General features: G+C 43.3%; 1 protein-coding gene across 20 annotated transcripts in view; it reads left to right on the forward strand.

Moving 5' to 3' along the window:
* The window catches only part of AIG1 (androgen induced 1), a 448,408-nt gene that overhangs the window by 215,269 nt on the left and 211,521 nt on the right, over positions 1-21,618 (forward strand). For 17 of the 20 annotated variants that reach the window (XR_012801077.1, XR_012801079.1, XR_012801083.1 and 14 more), the window contains one exon: positions 2,427-2,528. The exons of 1 other annotated variant lie outside the window; for it this stretch is intronic. Coding sequence is in view for 10 of the 19 variants with exons in the window: in XM_075597122.1 (XP_075453237.1) it covers positions 2,427-2,528 (102 nt within the window). In the remaining 9 variants the exon portion in view is untranslated. Of the gene's footprint in view, positions 1-2,426; positions 2,529-10,501; positions 10,832-21,618 lie in introns of those variants that run through there. 2 more of the 20 variants (XR_012801084.1, XM_075597128.1) reach the window with 2 other exon arrangements.

Raw genomic sequence — 21,618 nt, forward strand, 5'->3', positions numbered from 1 at the left:
GGGATTATATAAGGAGGTAATGGACCTGGTGGGATTATAAGTAGGTGATGGATTTGGGGGGGGGGGGGCATTATAAAGAGGTAATGCACAGAGGGGGGATTATAGAAAATGTAATTGACCTGGGGGGTTTATAAAGGGGTTATGGACCTGGGGTGTGGGATTATAAAAGAGTTATGGACCTGAGGTGAGGGATTATAACGGGTTATAGACCTGGGGTGTACCTTGCTAAATGGAACTGTTCACAAATGTCTCCAATTCGAATACAGGATATTAAAAGGCTCCAATGTCCTAAATACAAAGTAATTGAATACATTACAAACCTGTAATCTGGTCCCTAGGAGGTACAGCTAGTGTTAGATGTTAATAATAACCTACTGTATTAGCAAGACATATAGGTGTCACATACAGTGTAGTAACGTTTTAGCAAGAAAAAGAAAGGTGTTTCAGCCTGTTTGGATTGATAGCAGACTTAATTGAACCTCAGCATGTGGAGTCTGTATGTCATCCTCTCCACTAAAAATATCACAACATGTTCAAGTAACAATGAGTAACCGGAGGGTCCCCGTATCTATCATGCAGAGTCAGGCGAATCTAAATGTACATAAGGTATCAGAAAAGACACTCGCATGATCAGAGAATAGCAAACTGAGTTTCTCAGTGTAAAGTATGGACAACACTATACAACCAGGTATCCATGTCCTACTAGACTGCTTCCAGCGCTACCGGTTCACTACCGACGTCATGTGCAGTCTGTTAGTATCCTGTATTCAAATTGGAGACAGTGTTACCATTTGTGAACAGTTTCCATTTAGCAAGAAACACTGAAAATAATACAACTACTATGTACTGTACATGGATACATTTATCTAATGTGAGATTTATGTGGTTGCATAGTATGACTCTCAGAACTTTTAGTACCTGTTGAGGGACATTTATTCTCAGGGAGTATTAACTGTTTGTGGGGCAATTTTGCCTTAATCACATACTGAGTATTCCCTATTCCTATTACAGTACCACCACCAATATTTTAATCACTCATTCATGTATATATATCCTCGCACCCGGTGTCCCAATTTTGATATTAATAAAACTGTATTATTTTACTGTTATGGTCTACTATTCCATAGAAGGGCTTTAAAGGAATATTTGTACCCTGGACAACTTTATCCCCATATTTACCTACTCTCCATGAGTGCAGTTACAAAGGGATTCTTTTGGATGTAGGATCCTTCTTGCATTTTTCATCCAATTTGTGTGTATAAATCTAATTTTGATGCCTGAGGCGCAATGTTACAAGGAGAGGTTGTAACTACTAAATCACAGAAACATCGGAGGCATACTAATTATTTACTATACATGGATTTTCAGTTATAAATGCTAGTAACTTACTCACATGCATCACACACACAGACTTTACACACAGATACTTGCAGACTCTCATTGAAAAACACACATACAACACAACATACAGAAAACATAAGTAAAAGCAAGAAGACCGGATGACAGAGAAGACCTACGCTGTTACATTCGATCACGTGTACTCCTCATTGCATGTCCTGGGAACAGAGTCTGAATAAATATGAAGTTCTCTGAAAAACAACTGAGTGGGTTATAGTATGTTTCTTCGTCTGGAGTTTACCTGATTGAGCGGTAAAGAGCCAAGGAAGCACTGTTTTATTTCTGTGGCTACTCAAAAGTCAATGGGGAATTTCACCGGAAAATAGCCTGATCGGCTGCTTCGGCTGAAATAGAAGAAACCACTTAGTCTGCTCATGGTCTAGTAAAATAACATTTCATTTGAGTGAAGCGAGATTAAGTGTTCATTACTACTGTATGTGTACAGTATGTACATAGATGGTAGATTTTTCTGAAAGCTGTACGACTGATAATTCCCTTAATATTTAGAGTGCCCTTATGACGTACCTAACACTGCATGGGCCCTGGCACACCAGGTACTGTACGTCATAGCACAAATGCTTATATTCATAGGGGATGATCGATTCGAAAGTGGAGCCCCCTCCACTTTCATCAGCTGGTGAGCGGGGGCAATCATGTGGCACATTGGTGGGCAAATGCCAGAGGTCCATGGCACTTTGATGCCACAGGACCTCTGCCAGTGGAAAGGTTAATATTTTATTTGGGAAACTGTAAACCTGAGGGAATTTTATTCAGTGTAGAAAAACTAAAGCAATATCTATATTACACAAAAATGTGAAATCTGAGGTAGACCACCGTAACAAATCCATAATTGTAGTCATCAGTTATACCCAAAGAATCATAGGCAAGCTACTGTATAACACATTAATGTTATGATACATTGAACATCTCTTTACTTACGAGAAGCATTAGAAACCATATCACTTATTACTGTTCTTGTGGAACATCACTTATGCTGTTTTTATGTTGTTGTTGTTTTTTCTCTTCAGTTTGTTGTGACGATGTTCTGGGGTCTTTACCTATATGACAGAGAAATGGTTTACCCAAAGCTTCTGGATAATTTCATACCCCCCTGGCTGAATCATGGAATGGTGAGTCTGTCCCTCATAAACACTTGCTACAGTAGACTTATTTTACAAAATGAGCACATAAATAACATAATGTCAATTAAAGCAGCAATACTACTTTCCCGCCCTCTTTTTTTTCTTACTTTTATATGGAATGCATGTGGCAATGTATAATGTAGCAATCGTTTGGTGCTCCTGTTATACATCTATAAAAATCCTAATTGTGTGCCTAACGAAATGGCCGCTTTCTAACTTTGTGCTGCAGTCTGTGAAATGCTGCAGCTGATATGTAACATTACTAAGTGTAACACATTATTGTTACTGCTTTCAGAGTAATAGACAGTCTGCTGTTTGGAACACAGCAGCAGATCTGTTTGTGATACTTTGTTGCCTAAGGGCAGAACTGAAAAGGTTTGTGTCAGAGCCTGTTTCAAAAGAGGAAGTGGATATGACTTTTTAAATGGTTGCTGTATGTAACAAGTGCTCACTGTGAGCAGGATGGTTCTGCGAGGCCGAGATGGGGATAGGATACACCGACCTGAAGCTGCATCCAGATTGTGGGTTTCGTAGTTGTGGGTAGCCAGGTCAGAGTTGGGATGTGCGGCTCATAAGGGTCCTAGCCGAGGTCGTGGATGGAGAGGTATGGAGTGTAGGGGTCACTATCCGGGGTCAAGGGTAGGAGAAGTCAGTGGAGTCAAAACCAGAACAAGACAAGGCAAGGCAGATGCTTGCGACCAGCACAACATCACAAGAAGTTTATGCTCAGCCAACTTCCTGGTGGAAGAGGCTGAGCCTAAATAGCCAGGTCGACGAATCAGACGCAGGATTGCTCCACAGGCAGGAGAGCACATGAAGCCAATCATACGTCTAGCGCTTGATGGGGTGGAGCCTATGGCCGATCCTCACAGTACCTCCCCTTCAGGAGTAACCTCATGGTGCTCCAAGGATGATTTAGCCAGATAGAAGGCCCAGAGCATGGAGTTGATCCCGGTGAATCCAGGACCGTTCTTTGGGTCCGAAGCCCTTCCAATTGATGAGATATTGGACACCCCCTCGGGACCTCCTGGAGTCGAAGATTGACTGCACCTCAAACTCCTCTTGTCCATCCACTAGGAGAGGCTGAGGAGGAGCCACAGGAGCTGGGCCAGTAGGATCCTGTACAAAAGGCTTTAGCAGGGAGTCATGGAATACCGCTGGAATTTTCATGGTGGTAGTTAGACGAAGCCAGAAAGCCACTGTGTTAACCCTTTCAATGGCCGGGAAAGGGCCGATGAATTATCGTGACAGTATCGCGGTGGGGGCCTTCAACTTGATGTTTTTTGTTGAAAGCCACATCATGTCTCCAGAGTTGTATACCGAGGCAGTACGATGATGCTTATTCATTTGCCTTTTCTGGGTGGTCGCTGCTCTCCTCATATTTTCCTGGGTCTTTCCCCATAGCTCCTGTAGTTGCTGAATCTGGTTATCCACCGCTGGGACCCCGGATGCAGCCCCGGACAAAGAAAGTGCCAAAAGATGGAGCCCATAGTCTGAAAAGAACGGGGATTCCTGCGACAACTCGCTCCTTAAGTTGTTATGGGAGAATTCTGCCCATGGTAGTTGCTCTGCCCAGTCGTCCTGAGCCTCGGACACAAAACAGTGGATGTATTGTTCGAAGGACTAATTCATCCGCTTCGCCTTTCCATTCGACTGGCGATGATAGGTGAACGAGAAATGAAGCGACACCCCGAGTTCCTGGCAAAAGGCCCTCTTGAACTTAGACATGAATTGTGACAGCCCGATCCAAAACAATGACCTGTGGTGCCCATGAAGTCAGAAGATCTCCCGGATGAACAGCTCAGACTAGGTGGAGGTGTTGGGCATGACGCTCAGGGGGATGAAGTGAGCCAATTTTGAAAACTGTTCCACCAGCACTAAGATCATTGTCATGCCCCTGGATAAGGGTAGCTCCACGATGAAGTTCATTGATATGTGGGTCCATGGACGATCCAGAATAGGAAGAGGCTGTTGCAGACTGGTAGGACAACTCCTAGGCATCTTGTTCTGGGCGCAAACAGGACAAGCGCCCACAAAAGTCCTCACATCTTTCCGAATGCCAGGCCACCAAAATGTCCTCTCCAAAGATTCGGCAGTTCTCATCTCTCCAGGATGCCCAACACTCTTGGAGCTATGGTCCCTTTCCAGGACCTTACGTAGAAAGGGCATGGATACCAAGAAACAACCGTCAAAGACGTTGAGACCCTCTGGAAACTGGGACTGTCCGTGAACAATGTCCTCCAAGGCATCAAAGGTGGCAGTGGAAATGAATCGAGAGGCGGTCAAGATAGGCTCTTCATGATCATCCGCTATATCGTCCACCAGGAATTGACATGTGCATCCGCTTTGACCGTTTTGGAGCCGGGGATATAAGAGATAACAAAATTAAAACGTTAAAAAAACAGTGATCTTTCTTGACGAGAACCCAGTCAACAGGTGCTTTAAATGTACATAAGATTCTTATGGTCAGTATGAATAGTAACCGGGTTTTCCGTACCCTTCAGAAGGTGTTTCTATTCTTGTAGCACCATTTTAATCACTAAGAGCTCTGGGTTGCCTACATCGTAGTTGCGCTCTGCCGGTGAGAATTTCTTGAAAAAGAATGCACAAGGATGTGTCTTCTCAACCTTCCGTTGGGAAAGCACAGCCCATGCCCGACATCAGATGCATCCACCTTCAGGGTCAAGGGTAGAGCAGGGTCCGGGTGCATAAGGACTGGGGCCGATGCAAATGCCTTCTTAAGTTTCTCGAAGTCCATTAAATCCTCAACAGGCCACTGCAAAGGACCGGCTGTGATAAGAGCCAGGACTGAAGAAAAGTTATGTATGAACTGATGGTATTAGTTCACGAAACCCAGGAAGCGCTGAATGGCCTTCAAACTGATGGGTGCGGCCACTCCTGAATGGCCTTTACTTTAGCTGGGTCCATAACCAAAATAGTAGCCAAAATTATGTACCCCAGGAAGGAAGGTGGTAAATTAGGTGGTTCCCCCATAGGCATCTCAGAACTTGATTCACGTGACCTGGATGTTTCTGCGCTGATTAGAGAAAATAAAATGTCATCCAGATAGACGATAACGAATTTGTACAGAAGATCCTGGAAGATTTAATTAACGAAGCTCTGGAATACTGCCGAAGCAAGAATGGAAGGTCCTCAGTATCCATCACAAGTATTGAAGGCCGTTTTTCGCTCGTTGCCCATGCGAATTTGGACCAAGTTGTAGGCTCCTCGTAAATCCAGTTTGGTAAAAATGGATGCCCTCTGCAAGCAATTGAAAAGTTCTAAAATAAGAGGTAAAGAATACCGTTATTTTCCCGTGATCTTGTTTATACCCCGGTAATCGATACACGGCCGTAGTGACCCGTCCTTTTCCTTTACGAAGAAGAAATCGGCCCCAACAGGAGAAGACTACTTCTCGATGAAGCCCCTCTGAAGGTTCTCCTGAATGTGCTCCTTCATGGCACGAGTCTCTAGAAGTGACAGCAGATAGGGTCATCCCGGTGAAGGTGTAACTCCTCGGACTTGGCCTTGACAAAGACATCCCGGTAGGCATCATAGATCGTGCGCAGGTCGGACAGAATCACCTCGTTTGGTAGAGTAATGTCTGAAACAGTTTGGGACGGTACCGTGTAGGTCTCCAGGAAGTGAGAGCTCCAGCAGATGAGTCAGGACTCTGTCCAATCCACGTGAGGATTATGATGATGTAGCCAAGGCAACCCCAGAATGACATTGACAGTTGGAGAGTGGGTCACATCAAATCGAATGTCTTCCGTATGATCCTTACCCATCTTTAACTTTATCTGTAACGTCTCCAAGGAGATGAACGCTGCCTGTTGAGGTCAACCATCGATCGCCTCCAAGCCTACCGGAAACTGCTTATTGATCGAAGGGATACCGTATTTCTCGACGAAAGCCTGATCAATGAAGTTGCTGCCTGACTCAGAGTCTAGGAAGGCCTGCGTCTTGACCATGAAGGATTCCCCTTTCAATGGGACGGGAAGTAGAAGCCTAGTAGGTAGGCCCGAGGGAGAGGAGTGTTCTCAGTGTGATTCTCCTGGGTTTCATTTGGAAATGGCGTTTCCGGACCTATTGCAACAAAGAAGAGCCTGATGTCCGGCAAGGATGCAGTACATACTCAACCCATTACTCCTTCTGCAATGCTTCCCACTGGCCAATAGCTCACTTCCTCTGAGTTGCATCGGTTCTTCAGGCTCTGGGAAGTCGTCGGTAACGAAAGGTGCAGAATGAGGTTGCAAAGATCGAACGCCTCCTCTGCACTGGGTTCTCTCGGCACTGCATTCCTGTAGACATTGATCCATGCAGATACATAGAGTAGTGTTGTACCGAATCCACTTAGTTGACGGGTTCCCAGGTAAAAATGGAAATTTTGTTTGGTCAGGTACCGGGTACCCAGCCAGGTAGCATTGAATTACATGCAGCCGGCAGCAGAGGGGGACGAAGACTGCTGTGGAGGGTGAGGAGAACCACAGTAACATCGTGGGGGACATCCTGGTGGCAGCGGCAGCGGAACACATCCTATTACAGCTGATGCCGATGGGAGCCGGGGAACATGTGACCGAAGCAGAAGCGTGACTATTGGACAGCCGGGGAGGAGCTGGCTGTCCAATAGTAATTCTCCTGCTCCGATCCGATGTTCCCCGGCTCCCACCAGCATCAGCTGTTATAGGGTCTTCCTCACCCTCTGCCACCAGCTCCAGGTAAGTTTTCTGCTGCTCTGCTCCTACCATTTTCCAAGAGGAGGACCAAGGGAGCAGAGCAGAATGGAAATTATCTGGCACTGGGTCCCAGCCCCTGATACCAGGTCCGGTAATTTTTTCGGGTATTGGAAAAAGTGCCGGGTAATTTGCGGGTACTTGGTACATCACTAGCAGAGAACGATAAGGTTCTCCAACTCGGATGGCCGTTCAAGTGCAGAAAACTCATCCTTGTTGTTCTCTGAAAGCCGCTGCCAGAAGACTGCGACAAGTGCCTCGTTGTTCCAGCCGGTCTCGGCGGCGAGAGTCCGGAACTTGCTCGCGTAGCGTGCAACCGACCAGGTGCCTTGGGAGATATGCAGGACGGAAGAGGAAGCCGTTACTTCTGTCGAAGACCCGCCAGAGCTCATGAGTAAATAGAGACATATTATTGGTGAGATACGTTCTATTCTGCCGAATATGCGATGCCCAGGCCAAGGCTTCATCCGTGAGGAACATAATATACGCCACACGGGAATGCTGTGAGATTAACCGGGAAGGTAATAGTTCGAATTGGATAGAACATTATTTCAGGAAACCTTGATATCCGAGAGGATCCCACCATAGCGGTTAGGAGTGTAGAGTCACACTACCCCCTACCCTCTACCCCCCACATACTCATTACACACACTTCCCTCCCCACACACACTACTCCCCTTCCCCCCACACACACACTACCCCTTTCCCCCCACACACACTACCCTCCCCACACACCCTCCCCCCACACACACACACTACCCCCTCCCCCCCACACAGACTACTGTCCTGTCCCTCCACACACATGATACACACTGCCCACACAATGCACATTAGACACTTACCTTGGGAGTAGGACTCCTGTGCTGCAGAGAGGAAGGCCCCGTCGGAGGCCTGGCAGGGGAGAGGCAGGCCCAGCAGGAGGCCCGGCGGTGGAGGGACAGGCTCGGCAGGAGGCCTGGCAGGGGAGAGGCAGGCCTGGTGGGGGAGAGGAAAGCCTTGCAGGAGGCCCAGATAGGGGGAGAGGCCCACAGCAGCTGAGGTCAGTCAACCGGCTGAGCCCCCCACAGCCCCCAGGACAGCTCTCCCAGCTATCCCCCCTTTCGGCGGCCCTTCCCACAGTATTAATAAAGGCTCCATGTTAAGCAAGAAATTCAGTAAAATATGCTGTTTGCTTTTCAGGGAAAAGGCCACATAGCCTGTTCTTTAAGCAATAGTCATGAAAAATACTTTTTCTTTCCCAATTAAAGGATCAATCCAAGCGCATAAAATATATATATATTGTTTTACCCAGGATTGAAGCAGGGGATCTCCAGAGCTGAACCCCATTAATTTCAGCTGCTTCCGGTGATACCTCCATAGTAGGGGAAGGGTTAGATGGACTTTAAAGTTTAAAGCTCCCGCATTACGCGGGCTGTTAGAAAGCTGCAGGATAATGGAAAATAGTGGAGCACTGCAGGCAATATCAAAGGTCAGCTCAGGAACCCAACTGATGAAAAAATGTAACCGGTTTTATTCAATCATAGGAGCTTATGCTATTAGCTTCGATAAGTGACTTATCAAGCATTTTAGGTACTTCTCAAATTAGTTTGCAAGTGTGGCTATTCAGAAAGCTCTTATAACATGCCAAACTCGCTCGGGAAGAATTTTTCCCCCAATCGTTAGGGCTCCTGCTTAGACAAACCAAGCGGTAGCTCCAAAAATACTCAAACCGCATTTAAAAAAAAAGATATTGAGCTATTCTAGTAGCTCTGAGATGCACTTCGCGGCTGGATTTCGCAAACAACTCGCAGATTCTCATCTCGCCACCTCAAGGATAGGATCCGAGAATGTGACTGAAGAAAAAAATTATTTTTACTGTATCAGATTGAAGCCGGGAGTCTCTGGAGCTGACCCTTATTAATATCAGCTCTGGAAACCCCCTGCATCCATCCTATGTAATAAAAATACATTTACACGCAGCTTCATTACCTTAGCGACTAACCCCTAAGGTAATGAAAGGGATAAATGCCAGTGCCCGGTTTACTGGAGATAGAGGGGGTGAGTGAAGGTGGTGATTGGCCCGTGCTAGGTGTTTATGCCTACCGGGTGGGTAGCAGGAGCAGTTAACCCCTTCATTAACATAGAGGTTACTACTGCTATAGTAATGAAGGAGCTAACCCCTCCCACTACCCACCCTGTAGGCATAAACACCCAAGAGGGGCCACATACCACCTTCACCCACCTCCTCTACCCCTAATAAACATTAAAATACAATACAAACACCAATACTAGCCAATACACCCATTGATTGCCAATATGGTTACCTAAGCCCTCAATGGGAGCAAAGATAACCCCAATAGCAATGAATGGGCACCCTACTACCCACCCCCTCTACCCCCAACAACCCCCCCACCTAACACATCCCTAACACATACATTACAGTAATGGGGAAAATCCCTATTATAAAGATCTGGATAATAGCTCATTTGACCATTAAAAAAAAAAAGCATTATCCAGCCAGCATAAAGTAAATTAAAGTTGGACTTAACCCTGCCAGGATGAAGGCTCCCTCGTCCTCATGACCGTCCTCCTCGTCTTCCATGGGCAGCAACATTAAAATAAAAAAACTAGCTACTGGCCACTACCTCCTTAATTACCTTATTGGTTAGTAACCGCTATAGTAATTAGGGGTTAACCCCCTCCCCCATTACCACTCGGGAGGCCTAACAACCTTCCCCTGGGCAACTACCCCCATCCCCAAAAATGGCTAATAGTACGTTTGCCCGTTTGTTTGCAAATCAAAGGAAATACACAATAAAGTAATATTTACATAACAGTACACTTGCCAATAAACCCATTAATTGTCACTGTAGTAATTAATGCCCACAATATGGGCATGGATTACCACAATGGCAATAAATGGGCAATCTAAAAAAATCCACAAAATAAAACACATGGCATTTAAATAAAAATAAGCATTTGACAATAAAGCCATTGATTGTGACTGTGGTAAACTATGCCCACCGTATGGTTATGGTTTGCCACAATGGCAATGAATGGGCAACCTAAACAAAAAACATAACATAAAATACAATACATTTCAATTAAATTTAAAAAAGCATTTGCCAAAAATGCATTGACCCAGAAAGGGGCATAGATAAACAAATTGGCAGTCAATGGGCATCCTAAAAATAAAAAAAATACACAATTAAATAAAATACAATCAATGTGTTACTTAACTTTTCCGAGATTCACCCTCGTCATTTTACTGCGGTACCAACTCTTGACCCATGATGCAATGCATCACACTGATGCGCAGAAGTCCATGATCCTCTGTTGATTGAAGAGACGTATCCGGTAAGTTGTTCCTTTCTTTTCTTCTTTTTTCTCTTGTTTGTAATCCAAAGGGTCCCGGAGATGTTGCTTCAACTGCTTCTTGGGCTCAAATGAGACCGGATAGGCCTTATATCGGATTGGTAGATATACCAGGTGATGCCTTTCCTTTTCTGGAGTGATGTGACATTACTTTACTTTATGTTAGCTGGATAATGTTTTATTTTTAATACGCAAATGCACTATTATCCAGATCTGGATAATAGGGATTTTGCCCATTATTGTACTGTATGTGTTTGGGGTGGGGGGGAGGAAGCGGGGTTGTTGTATTTGAATGTTTCTTGGGGTAGTGGGAGGGGGGTGAAGGGGGTAGTTGCCCCAGGGTGGGTAGTTAGGCCCCTCGAGTGGGTAGCGGTGGTGGTTATTCCCTTCATTATCATAACGGTTGCCATCGCTATGGTAGTGAAGGGGTAAACTCCTTCTGAAACCTTCCTGGTAGACATAACCACCCACCCTGGGGAAACTAACCACCCACCCCCTCTACCCCCAAGAAACCAAGTACTCTGGCTTAACCCTTTCATTACCTTAGCGGCTAGATGCTAAGGTAATGAATCTGTTTTTATTGATTTTAATAACACAGCATTGAAGCAGGGGGTCTCTGGAGCTGAACCTCGGTGACCCCCTGCTTCCCGAGTTACAGGCCCCGGTATGGGGTGCCGGTATCCCCGCATAGTTTAAATGTCCCGGTCACGTGACGCAAGAGATTTAAACAATGCAAGGAGATACCGGCACCCCATAGCGGGGCCTGTAAAGCGGTCGCTTGTAAGAGCTGTGCAGGGAAATGCAGCTCTCTATGTGCTGCTCTTACAGAGCACCAGGCAGATCTCTGGGGTAGGATTTAGAAAAAGGCTTGGATAAGGGCACTGCTATCCAAAGCATTATTGGCATTTTCCTACCTCCCGGTTTCTGACTTCCGATAATTATTTCTGAATAGCGTGATAACACAAATGTCAGACCGTGAGGTAGGGTCATGCCAAACTGTTCGATCTGGCAGTGATGACATCAAAGCTACTAGAATAAGCCCCATAGACAGATAAAAATAATGAAAGAGATTGTCCAAAAAAAGTGGACCTGATGATGTCATGGCTTCCTATTGGCTTTGCAATGCCGCCATAATATGAACCCTGGTAGCCGACCAGAGTGGCTACCGGCACCTACTACGGAGGTTAGTCTCTCCAAAAGCAGGAGGTCCGTAGCTGAAATTAACAGGCTTCAGCTCAAGAGACCCTCTGCTTCAATTCTAGGTATAAAAAAAATAACATTAATTTTTTTTTTAAAGAGCATCGATTGCCGCTTTAATCATTCTTGTATCAATATATTAATCCTACATAAGTATTCTCAAATATAATTGCCCATATAATACTTACAGTTTCCATAAATAAAAGGTAATTTTAATTTAAGGCAGTATGCCTTAAACCTATACACGTGTACATTTTTAAGTTAGCCAATAAATTCAGGAGCACAACTGCATACTTTTGAGCAAAATATTTTGGACTATCCTAAAAGAAGATTTGACTGCTTTTTCCTTATTTATAATAAATTGCGACCGGCTTAAAGTTACCCCCCTTTATCCACAAAACACACCTCACAGTTCTGCAAAGAATATATAGATTTACTGGTGATACTTTCAAGTCGTTTCTGATGCTATAGTTATGCACCTGACTCGTACTAGAGATCCTGCATCTACAGTAATATCAGAAGTCTGCTAAGCCAACAGTTGAATTATACTGGAAGGCACTAAAGGAAAGCGTGAAAGATTAAATTTTAGTTTGTAATGTTCTAAGGGATAAATACACTAAAGGGTATTTTTCCACCCTGAAAGTCTTTACCGGTGCCATATGGGTGTGGAAACATGGAACACTTTGTTATGGGCCTGCAGTTAAAACTCGATTGCTTTTATACAAGCATACGGTAAATATGACTTAATCACACCACAAGAATGTGGAAGCTTCCCTAGGTATCTCATTTATTTATTTGACGTGCAACTATGGTAACAGAATTCCACCCCTTTGGGTGTTCAGACTTGTGATGTACTCCTCAAACCTGGCAGGCTGCATTTCTTTCAATTGAATACATATGCGCACTCTACATAGCAAAGGGTTTACCTATCACCGGTGGTATTTACATTCTACATCAGGGCCCCCGGCACTGAAGTGGTTAGGTGTTTTTTTGATGTTGTTAGTATTTCTTATAATTGCATTCTCAAAAAATATATATATACAGTATATATATTACATGTAAAATATTTTGAGTTTATTTCTGGGTTACAGCCACATAAATATTGCACATGTTTGTACATCAGACTAATTTGTTTGAGTTAAGTCAGGAGACTAAACAGTGACCTGTGGTCCATTGATATAGGAGAGGGACTATGTTGCCATTTTATAGCCAATTTAAAATAATTGCTGCACACTTTACACCTGATCTTATCTAGTGGTTTCCATGGTGAATTAAAAGTGTATAGTACCATTTCTGGTTATTAGAAAACATTGTAACGTTTGCATCAAGTACCTTCTTTCATTACTCCTCCTGGGGCTTCCTATACATACTCTGCATGTTGCTCATTAACAGAAACTGCCCACGATCAACCCATGGTATCGTAGTGCATTAAAGCTGAGGTGCATTCCTTCACATCTCTTAACCGTAGGGTGACCAGATTTTCAAAGTTAAAAACTGGGACACACAAAAAAATTATTTATGCAACAAATGACATCATTAAACAATAAATATTATTATATAAATATTATTTATATTGTATATTGTATTGTATATTATATTGTATATTGGAGGTATTGGGTCCTCCGTAGTCCGTTGCACCCTGCAAATATTCTTTTGCCTTCTAGTGTGTGCTGTATATCATTTTTCTGTTCTAATAAATATTATAATGTTTTTTGTCTAACAGCGTCCCCATGTAAGCTGTATTATTAATTCTCCTTCTCCATTCTCTCTATCCCTTCCCCCCATTCTCTTCCCTCTCCCACTCTGCCATTCTCTCCCCCCCATTCTCTCTCTCCCACCGCACCATTCTCTTTCTCCCACCCCACCATTCTCTCCCCCGCCATTCTTGCTCTCCCCCGCCATTCTCTCTCTCCCCCACCATTCTTGCTCTCCCCCCACCATTCTCGCTCTCCCCCGCCATTCTTGCTCTCCCTCCGCCATTCTCACTCTCCCTCCACCATTCTCACTTAGAACTGTGGCAATGTAGATTCCATGTTAAGAAAAAGCAAAGTGGAGCTTTTAATATTAATATGACTATTAATATTGGGGTTGCTAGGTACAGAGGACACATTTGTGAAATAATACTGTACATACACTGAAATAATGATGCATATACAGTAGGTAAACAATGCAATCTGCTCTAACCACGCAAACGTTTGAGGGCTATTGAGGTTGTACTGTATTAGGTTTGATTATGCTTAAAAACAATCCTTTAATGTAAACAGCTTTGTTGTTCTCCATGTGTATGTGTCCTGTACTTAATTTACCTAGCCGTTTTACTGCTTAAAGGTTTGACTGACATCACTTATGCAAGAAGTGGTTTCACCAAAAGTGAACAGTCTTTCCTACCGTGCTATTTAGGGATCAGTGGAAAAAATAATTTGAGGATATCATTTTTAACCTAGAATTTGAAATGGACGAAATGTTTATGCACTTTTGTAAACTTGGTAAATGTTGTAGATTTGTGGCTGACATCATGAGAAATTGAATAATGACCACAGAATAGACAACATAACCTTCCATGAGAAAAAGGTGTTAAAAGATCTGGCTGACAGCAGGGATATTGTCATCAAGCCGGCTGACAAAGGGGGCAACTTAGTCATCCTACGTGCAGAAGACTATAAAAGAGAAAATTTGAGGCTACTGTCGGATCCCATCTGCTATGAAGTTTTGGATAGGGACCCCACTAATCAGTATCTGAGAGAACTTACTATCATTCTCAAAAGGGGTCTCTTTACCAAAGTTATTATCCAGCAAGAGTATGACTATATGTTAGTCAGAACACCAAGAATAGCCACCTTTTATAGTCTGCCTAAGATGCACAAAAAGAGAACACCTCCCCCAGGCAGACCAATCGTGTCAAGAGTGGGTAATCTGACAGAGAGGGCCAGCTCTTATGTTGACCGACTGCTCAGACTATTCATAGTGTCACTACCCTCGTACTTGAGGGACATAAAAGACATCCTAAGAAGATTGGATGGCATAGTAATCTCCAATGAGACTGTACTTGTCAGGCTGGATGTGGAGGGACTCTATACCAGCATTAATCATCACACTGGTATAGATGTGGTCACCTACTTTCTCAACACAAGGGGGTGTCTGTACCAGACACACAACCAGTTTGTGGTTGATCTCCTTGAATTTGTTCTCACAAATAACTATTTCTTGTTTGGGAACAAATTCTACCATCAGATTCAAGGGACAGCCATAGGCACAAAGTGTGCGCCATCATACTCCAACCTTTACTTAGGGTGGTCGGAATCTCAGATGGTTTTCTCTGACCATTTGGAACTATACATCTCACACATCGATGATGTGATGTTGTTATGGAATGGGCCAATAGACGCATTGAAAAAGTTCATTAATATACTGAACACTAACCAACTCAATCTGCCTTTTACCTTAGAATACAACCTCAATACCATCGTATTCCTGGACATTCGAATCTCAAGAGGCATAGACAACATCATTGAAACTACAATCTATAGGAAGTCCTCAGCAACAAACAGCTTGCTGAAAGCTAGTAGTCACCACCCTAAGTATTTGATTAATGGTATACCCATTAGTCAGTTTCATAGACTTAAAAGAAACTGTAGTACAAATGAGGAGTTCGAAACACAATCGGTAAACATGTCTAAACGCTTTTGTGAGAGAGGCTACAGCATGAGGAGTGTCAAAGCTTACAAAAGGGCTAAATATACGCCCCGGAGAGAACTGTTGGTGGACAAGGTACCTAAAGCTAATGATAGGGTGGTACGTTTCGTTGGCACATTTAATAGGCAATGGCACCAAGCAAGGCAGATCCTTCAGAAGCATTGGCACATCCTAACAGCTGATGCCCATATTAAAGACGTGCTTCATGCCTACTCTTCAATGGTTAGCAGGAGGGCCCGGATATCAAAGATTTGTTGGTTCATAGCCATTTCAACTAAATAAAAACTAGAACATGGCTACCCCCCAAACCTATGGGATCATTCACATGCAATAGGTGCAAAGCCTGCAACTATAGGAAGATCACAAAAGAGTTCACCAATTGGGACCAGTCAAAGTCCTTTCAGATCCACAAGTTCATTAATTGCCTTAGCTCAGGAGTTATCTATGAAGGATTGTGTATCTGTGGAAAAATTTACGTAGGAAAAACAAAGCCCCTACTTAAAGTTAGAGTACTGGAACACATTGGTTCTATCCGTAACAAAATGGACAAACCCGTTGCTAGGCATCAGAACAACTGTTATCAAGGTGACCTCGGTGCTATTAAATTCTTTGGCATCGGCCAGTTCTCCAGCGGCCAGAGAAGGGGTGACTGGGATACCATGTTTCTCCAAAAAGAGGCTAAGTGGATCTTCTCACTCAAGACACTCGTGCCAAATGGGCTGAATGAAGGATTTCTCTTCACCCCGTTTATCTAATATCCTAGTACCACTAAATATTCTATCTTTAATTAGTAGTGAAATCTGTACACGCCCCCTCTATAGGGATAATATCTTTCATATTTATCATCCCTTGTTATGTGATAAAAGTTCAGTCAATTTGGATACCTACAGGCCAGACCTGGTTATAGAAAGGGATACTGCAATCCTGACATTATCCATTATTCTTTTATCAAACAAATATATTTACTATAAGTGGTAGTTCTGTTTCCACTAGTGGGATTTTTCTGACTGAATTCCCCTTAATAGTACTTGCCAATTGGTTCAGAGTAATTATAAATAATTGAAATAAATTATCCAACTTACCCTATCATTCCATAGGGAAGGAGGATATTTTCCCCCACCCCCCTATGCACAATATCAGTATTTAGGGCTACTATATATTCATGTCAGACCTCCTCGATATGTAATTATTATCACATCTTTGTTCATTGAGGAGGTAATGCAACAGACAGCTGTACATGAATACCTTAGTGTGTATTATCATTATTATGCATTTACTTTGGAATGCATCTGTTGCCAACCGCATGTGTTATCCAGTGTCTTTACACAGACAGTGTCTTTACTTAGTACTTCACCGACATGTACACAGTGTGGTGCACATAGGGTTCCTTAGACCAATCAGATTAGGAGACGTCGCTATAAAACCTCCCCTTTTGCTACGGGACACACACCCCCTCTACACAGTAAGCCTTGAGAAAGCGTTTCTTCACGCGAAACGCGCGCGTCGGCCAGATCAATTACGGGCACACGCAGGATAGACTGTCTGACCGCAGCACTCTGTGCACACTATGACAAGCTGCGGATCCTGCTCCTTCCGAGGGAGACTGTATCCGCTACTAGAAACGGCTACATTGTATCCTCAACCACGGTGTTCAAAGGGTAGTAGTGCTTTCAATCACTTAGCACTGTAGCATTAGATTTACATAGGAAAAGGCATTCTCTTCAACAAATACCCAGTTTGTCTAACTGTTCTATCCCATTCATGAATATGGGCTCTGGGTTAGTTGGCTAACATTAGCTGTTACATTTTATTGGGTCACAGCTTTGAGCTAGCAGCTATCCAATAACTCTAGGACATACACCAGAGTTACTCAGGTATTACTTACCTTCCTTAGCTTTTTCCTTACTACCGTGCTGCTTCATCTCTGAGGCTATTTCAGTAGTAAGGAGTCTCTTCTATGCACTAGAGTGAGTGTATCAAACAACTATTTTCACCACACACCAATTAGTTGCTGACTCCTTTTGGATCAGATTTACTAGTTTTTTGAAGCTGACAGCTGGCACATACATATGCGGATTAACCAAGCAAATGTAATCTTTTAACCAGTGTGCTGTGAGCTGCTAACATACAGTATTGAGCCCACTGAAGTAACCTAGTTTCCACTACCCGCAGACACTGGATACTTACAATTGAGTCAAGCATTATCTATATGTCAATTGATTTAATACAGCTCAATTGATCTTTTTTAACAGTGATCCAGGGTATTACACTTCACCCGACATAGGATCTATAGTGTATGTCTAATATTTGTCTATTTGACACCACCTTTATTTTAACATTTATGATTAATAAAGTATTTTCATTTTGACATAAATAATTCATACAGGGGGTTTGAAAGCTACAAGTTGGGTTTCTTTCTTTTCCTGTTTATCATATGTGTAACGAGTATTCCCTCTATCCCAATCACAGATACAGTGTGTGTGGGTGGAAACCTATGTGTTACCAGGTGTGGTGCATATACCTGTAGGTTCACAAGAGGCCTGAGCCTCTGCTTGTTGGGAACCTCTGGTGAGTCCGTCAGCTCGATCTGATTTACAGCGCCTCCACCTGTGCAGGGTTCTAGAAATGTAGAAGGTTGCCTACACAGGACCCACATATACAATAAGTACATACACGAGGATGTATATAACCAGTTTATATATATATGAAGGAAATAACACACACGTAATAACACTCCCCCTAGGGGGTAACTCCACAGTCTATAACGCAGTCCCAAAGTGTCTTCCACTCCAATAGGAGTGTACCTACCCACCACCGTGTATCCCCACACCGTGTCCACAGCCTAACCCCTTTGTCCCGTGGTCAGCGCTGCCACTATGTGTAATTATAATATGTATAGGATACGTTGGTGCTCTTAGGAATGTACCTGCCGAGCGCTCCTGCACTCGGGCCTGCAAGCAACTTCGAAAAGGATCTGCCGCTTGGTGATCCCGTCTAATCTGGTGTTTCCTTGCACGAGGGTACTGCCGGGGGCGATCCCACCCTGGAGATAGTCTCTGTCTCTTTGGGCACAGACTTGAGCCCAAGTCTCTTCTCGGGAAGCGCAGCGTCCGCTGTGTCCATATCTAATGCTATTACTACTGTGACAGGGTCCCTAACCTAGGGCCTGTCCCTGTAGCACCACAAGCTGGGGAGTAAGGACCTATCTGGGGCCTAGGGGGTTACTGGCCTAATGCAGTGGGTTACTGACCCCTGCACCCACCTCCCCCTCCTAGCTCTTCCTGGTCCTGACTGACTTGTCTCCCGCGCGCGCGAAATGTATCTATTCCCTGCAAGCAGGGTGCTCCCGCAGCCCTATTGGCTGCCTGGCGTCATGGGGCCGCTCCCGAGGCTCATGGGACTTGTAGTCCCGTTCAATAGCCTTCCCTGGTAGGCTAGCGTTCGCGCGCTTATCCTGCGCATGCGCGAACTCTGCCGGGCCGCCGGGACTTACTGCGCATGCGTGATCTATCGCAAGATGGCGACGCCCTGCTCTGGAGCCGCCGGAGACCTCCGGAATGCTAACTCGCTCCCTGCACTGGCCCCCACCCTCCAGAAATGCCGGCAGGTCTATCGAGTGACCCCCGGCAGCGGAGAAAACGAGGGGAAGGTCGCGGGGCAGCAACACGCAGAGGGGACCTGGCTACATATGACATCAAAATTGTAATGTCAAACTTTTCCAAAAACTGCCAAGCACAAATATTCTACTTAGATATACCTTCACACCAACTTTGAGAAAAAATGCTTTGCCAGAGTTCTCCAAATTTGTATTTAAAAAAATAGAAAAACGTCTTGTTCCTGCAAATTGACAAACAGTCTTTGCTCAAAGGTTTTGCCAATTTCCTAATTTCTTTGAAAAATTGTATGTTTTTTCATGTAGCACAACTCTACCTAAATCTACTATATAAAACATTTTAAATAAAAAATAAAAAAGTGGTCTATGCCAGTGATTCCCAACAAGGGGTTGGGAACGGGACTCCAAGAGGTTCGCCAAACAAATATATGTAATGGCGGATCCCAGCCAGTATAGTGGGTTCCTGACCCCGTGTGGCAACTTTTCACTTAGTAAGGCCCCAAACTGCAGCTTAGTGTGGGTGGTATAGTTGTCAATTATAGCAGGAACTTCAAACGTTGCTCTCAGAGCAGCAAGGCATTGTGGGATATGACATTGCAAGCTCATGCAGTGATTGACAGCTATACTATACCAGCCATGCTGTCTACACACACTGGGAGGAGCTTGGGGTCTTAGTAAAGGTGTTTCCCCCACAAACTCAGGACACTATACTGCCTGGGATCGATCAAACTGTTTTGTTAGCAATAGTCTGAAGAGTAGGCAATAAGATTTATTGATTAGGGGTTCGTGGAACAAATATTTTCTAGCAGGGGGTATATAATGAAAAATGGTTGGGAGCAACTGAACTATGCCAGTAGTTTTTGGGCTGCGGTGCAGTTTCCACTGGTCGTACAGCAACTGGTAACAATTGATCAATTTAGAAGACGTGCTATACAGTATAAGGGAATACATGATCTTTGTGCTACTAGCAATTTTAGCTTTGAAATGGTTAAACCTGAGTTCATCGATGGTGAATATGTGTTTGTGCTTGTTCACTTTTCCACTGTGTATATGATCACCATGTGCCCAGTAACAATAATTTTATTGGGGAACAGAATGAATTACAGCTATTAAATTGGCTCTCTCTCGATTTTGAAATCTGTTGAACTTCCAGCATTTCCTTCATGCTGGATTCTTGCAAGTTTTGCCAGTTCAAAAACCATAGCAAATGCTACAAGTTGCTAGGGAAAAATAACAGGCAGTCGGGAGTTTTATATTTTTGTTTTTTCAGGGAATCTCTGTGAACATTGTGCTATATAAGACAAACTCACACATACAAAATGTCTTATATAATTCTTGTTTAAAGATGCTTTGAAAATAAATATATTAATTTATTGATTGCATTTACTGTTGCTTCATAAAGGGACCCTCTCCCGTAGGCCCTCAGTGAATTAATAGTATTGGCCTGTTTAATTAGCTGAATGTACAAGATTGTTGCTTTAAAAAAAAAGAAAAGCAGACCAGTATACTGTAGGTATGTTAAAAAAAATTAAAAAATGTATTTTTCAGTGTTTACATATTACCAAATGCTTTGGAGAGCTTTTACAACTTTCATCTCTTTCACTAGTATTTGTGAATCATAACATATATATGTAAAAAGGTTTTATTATTCTTTTGTTCAATTTTAAAGAAATTGCTATGCCATCATTGTTCAAATTCAAATTTAGAACAATATGTTTGTAAGGATCATACATTTCAGAGCACATGTTCAAAAATGTTTTTATTTTTCACAGGAAAAACAGAATGACAAAATATAACTTTAAGGGTCATTGAAGTAAAGAAGAAAATGACATTGATAAATAGTTAAATTTTTGGCATACTACATGGGAGTAAAACAGTAAATATGTACAATTATGACATCAAGCATTTTTTACAGTAGATACTTGGCTCATGCAACTATTAAATGAATGTCTGCCTCTGATGCCTTCTGAAAATGGATTAGTATACAGTATATGTGTAGTTTCTACTATACTACTGCTCCAAGCCACGTGATACAAGTTTTGAGCACACAATCTGTATGATTTATGTTAACACTGTAACCACTTTTCCCATTTAATCCATTTGTATTTTTATTATTTTAACAAACCATCTCTGCCAGTAAAAAAAAAGAATAAAGTCAGTTAACAGATCTAACTATACAATCATTGTGGCAGACATCTATTGTTTTAAAGATGTTGATATATATAGATTTAGATATATATAATTGACGAAGGGGGTGTCCGGATCTCAACCTGGTTAATTTCCGCTCCGGGGACCTCCTGTTTCCGGAGATACTTACCTGCGAATTTGGTGCTGGTTGTTGCTCCACTCGGCTACCAGGTTTCACAATATGGCTGCTGTTCAGAGATTTCCCACACTGCGGACCATTAAGGAAGCCGTAGTGTCATCGGTGCGGCTCCCTATTGGACCATGTGACATGAGAGCTTTAAACTTTAAAGCCCTGCTTGCT

The sequence above is a fragment of the Ascaphus truei genome, chromosome 4 (genome assembly GCF_040206685.1).
Source record: "Ascaphus truei isolate aAscTru1 chromosome 4, aAscTru1.hap1, whole genome shotgun sequence".
Lineage (NCBI taxonomy): Eukaryota > Metazoa > Chordata > Amphibia > Anura > Ascaphidae > Ascaphus > Ascaphus truei.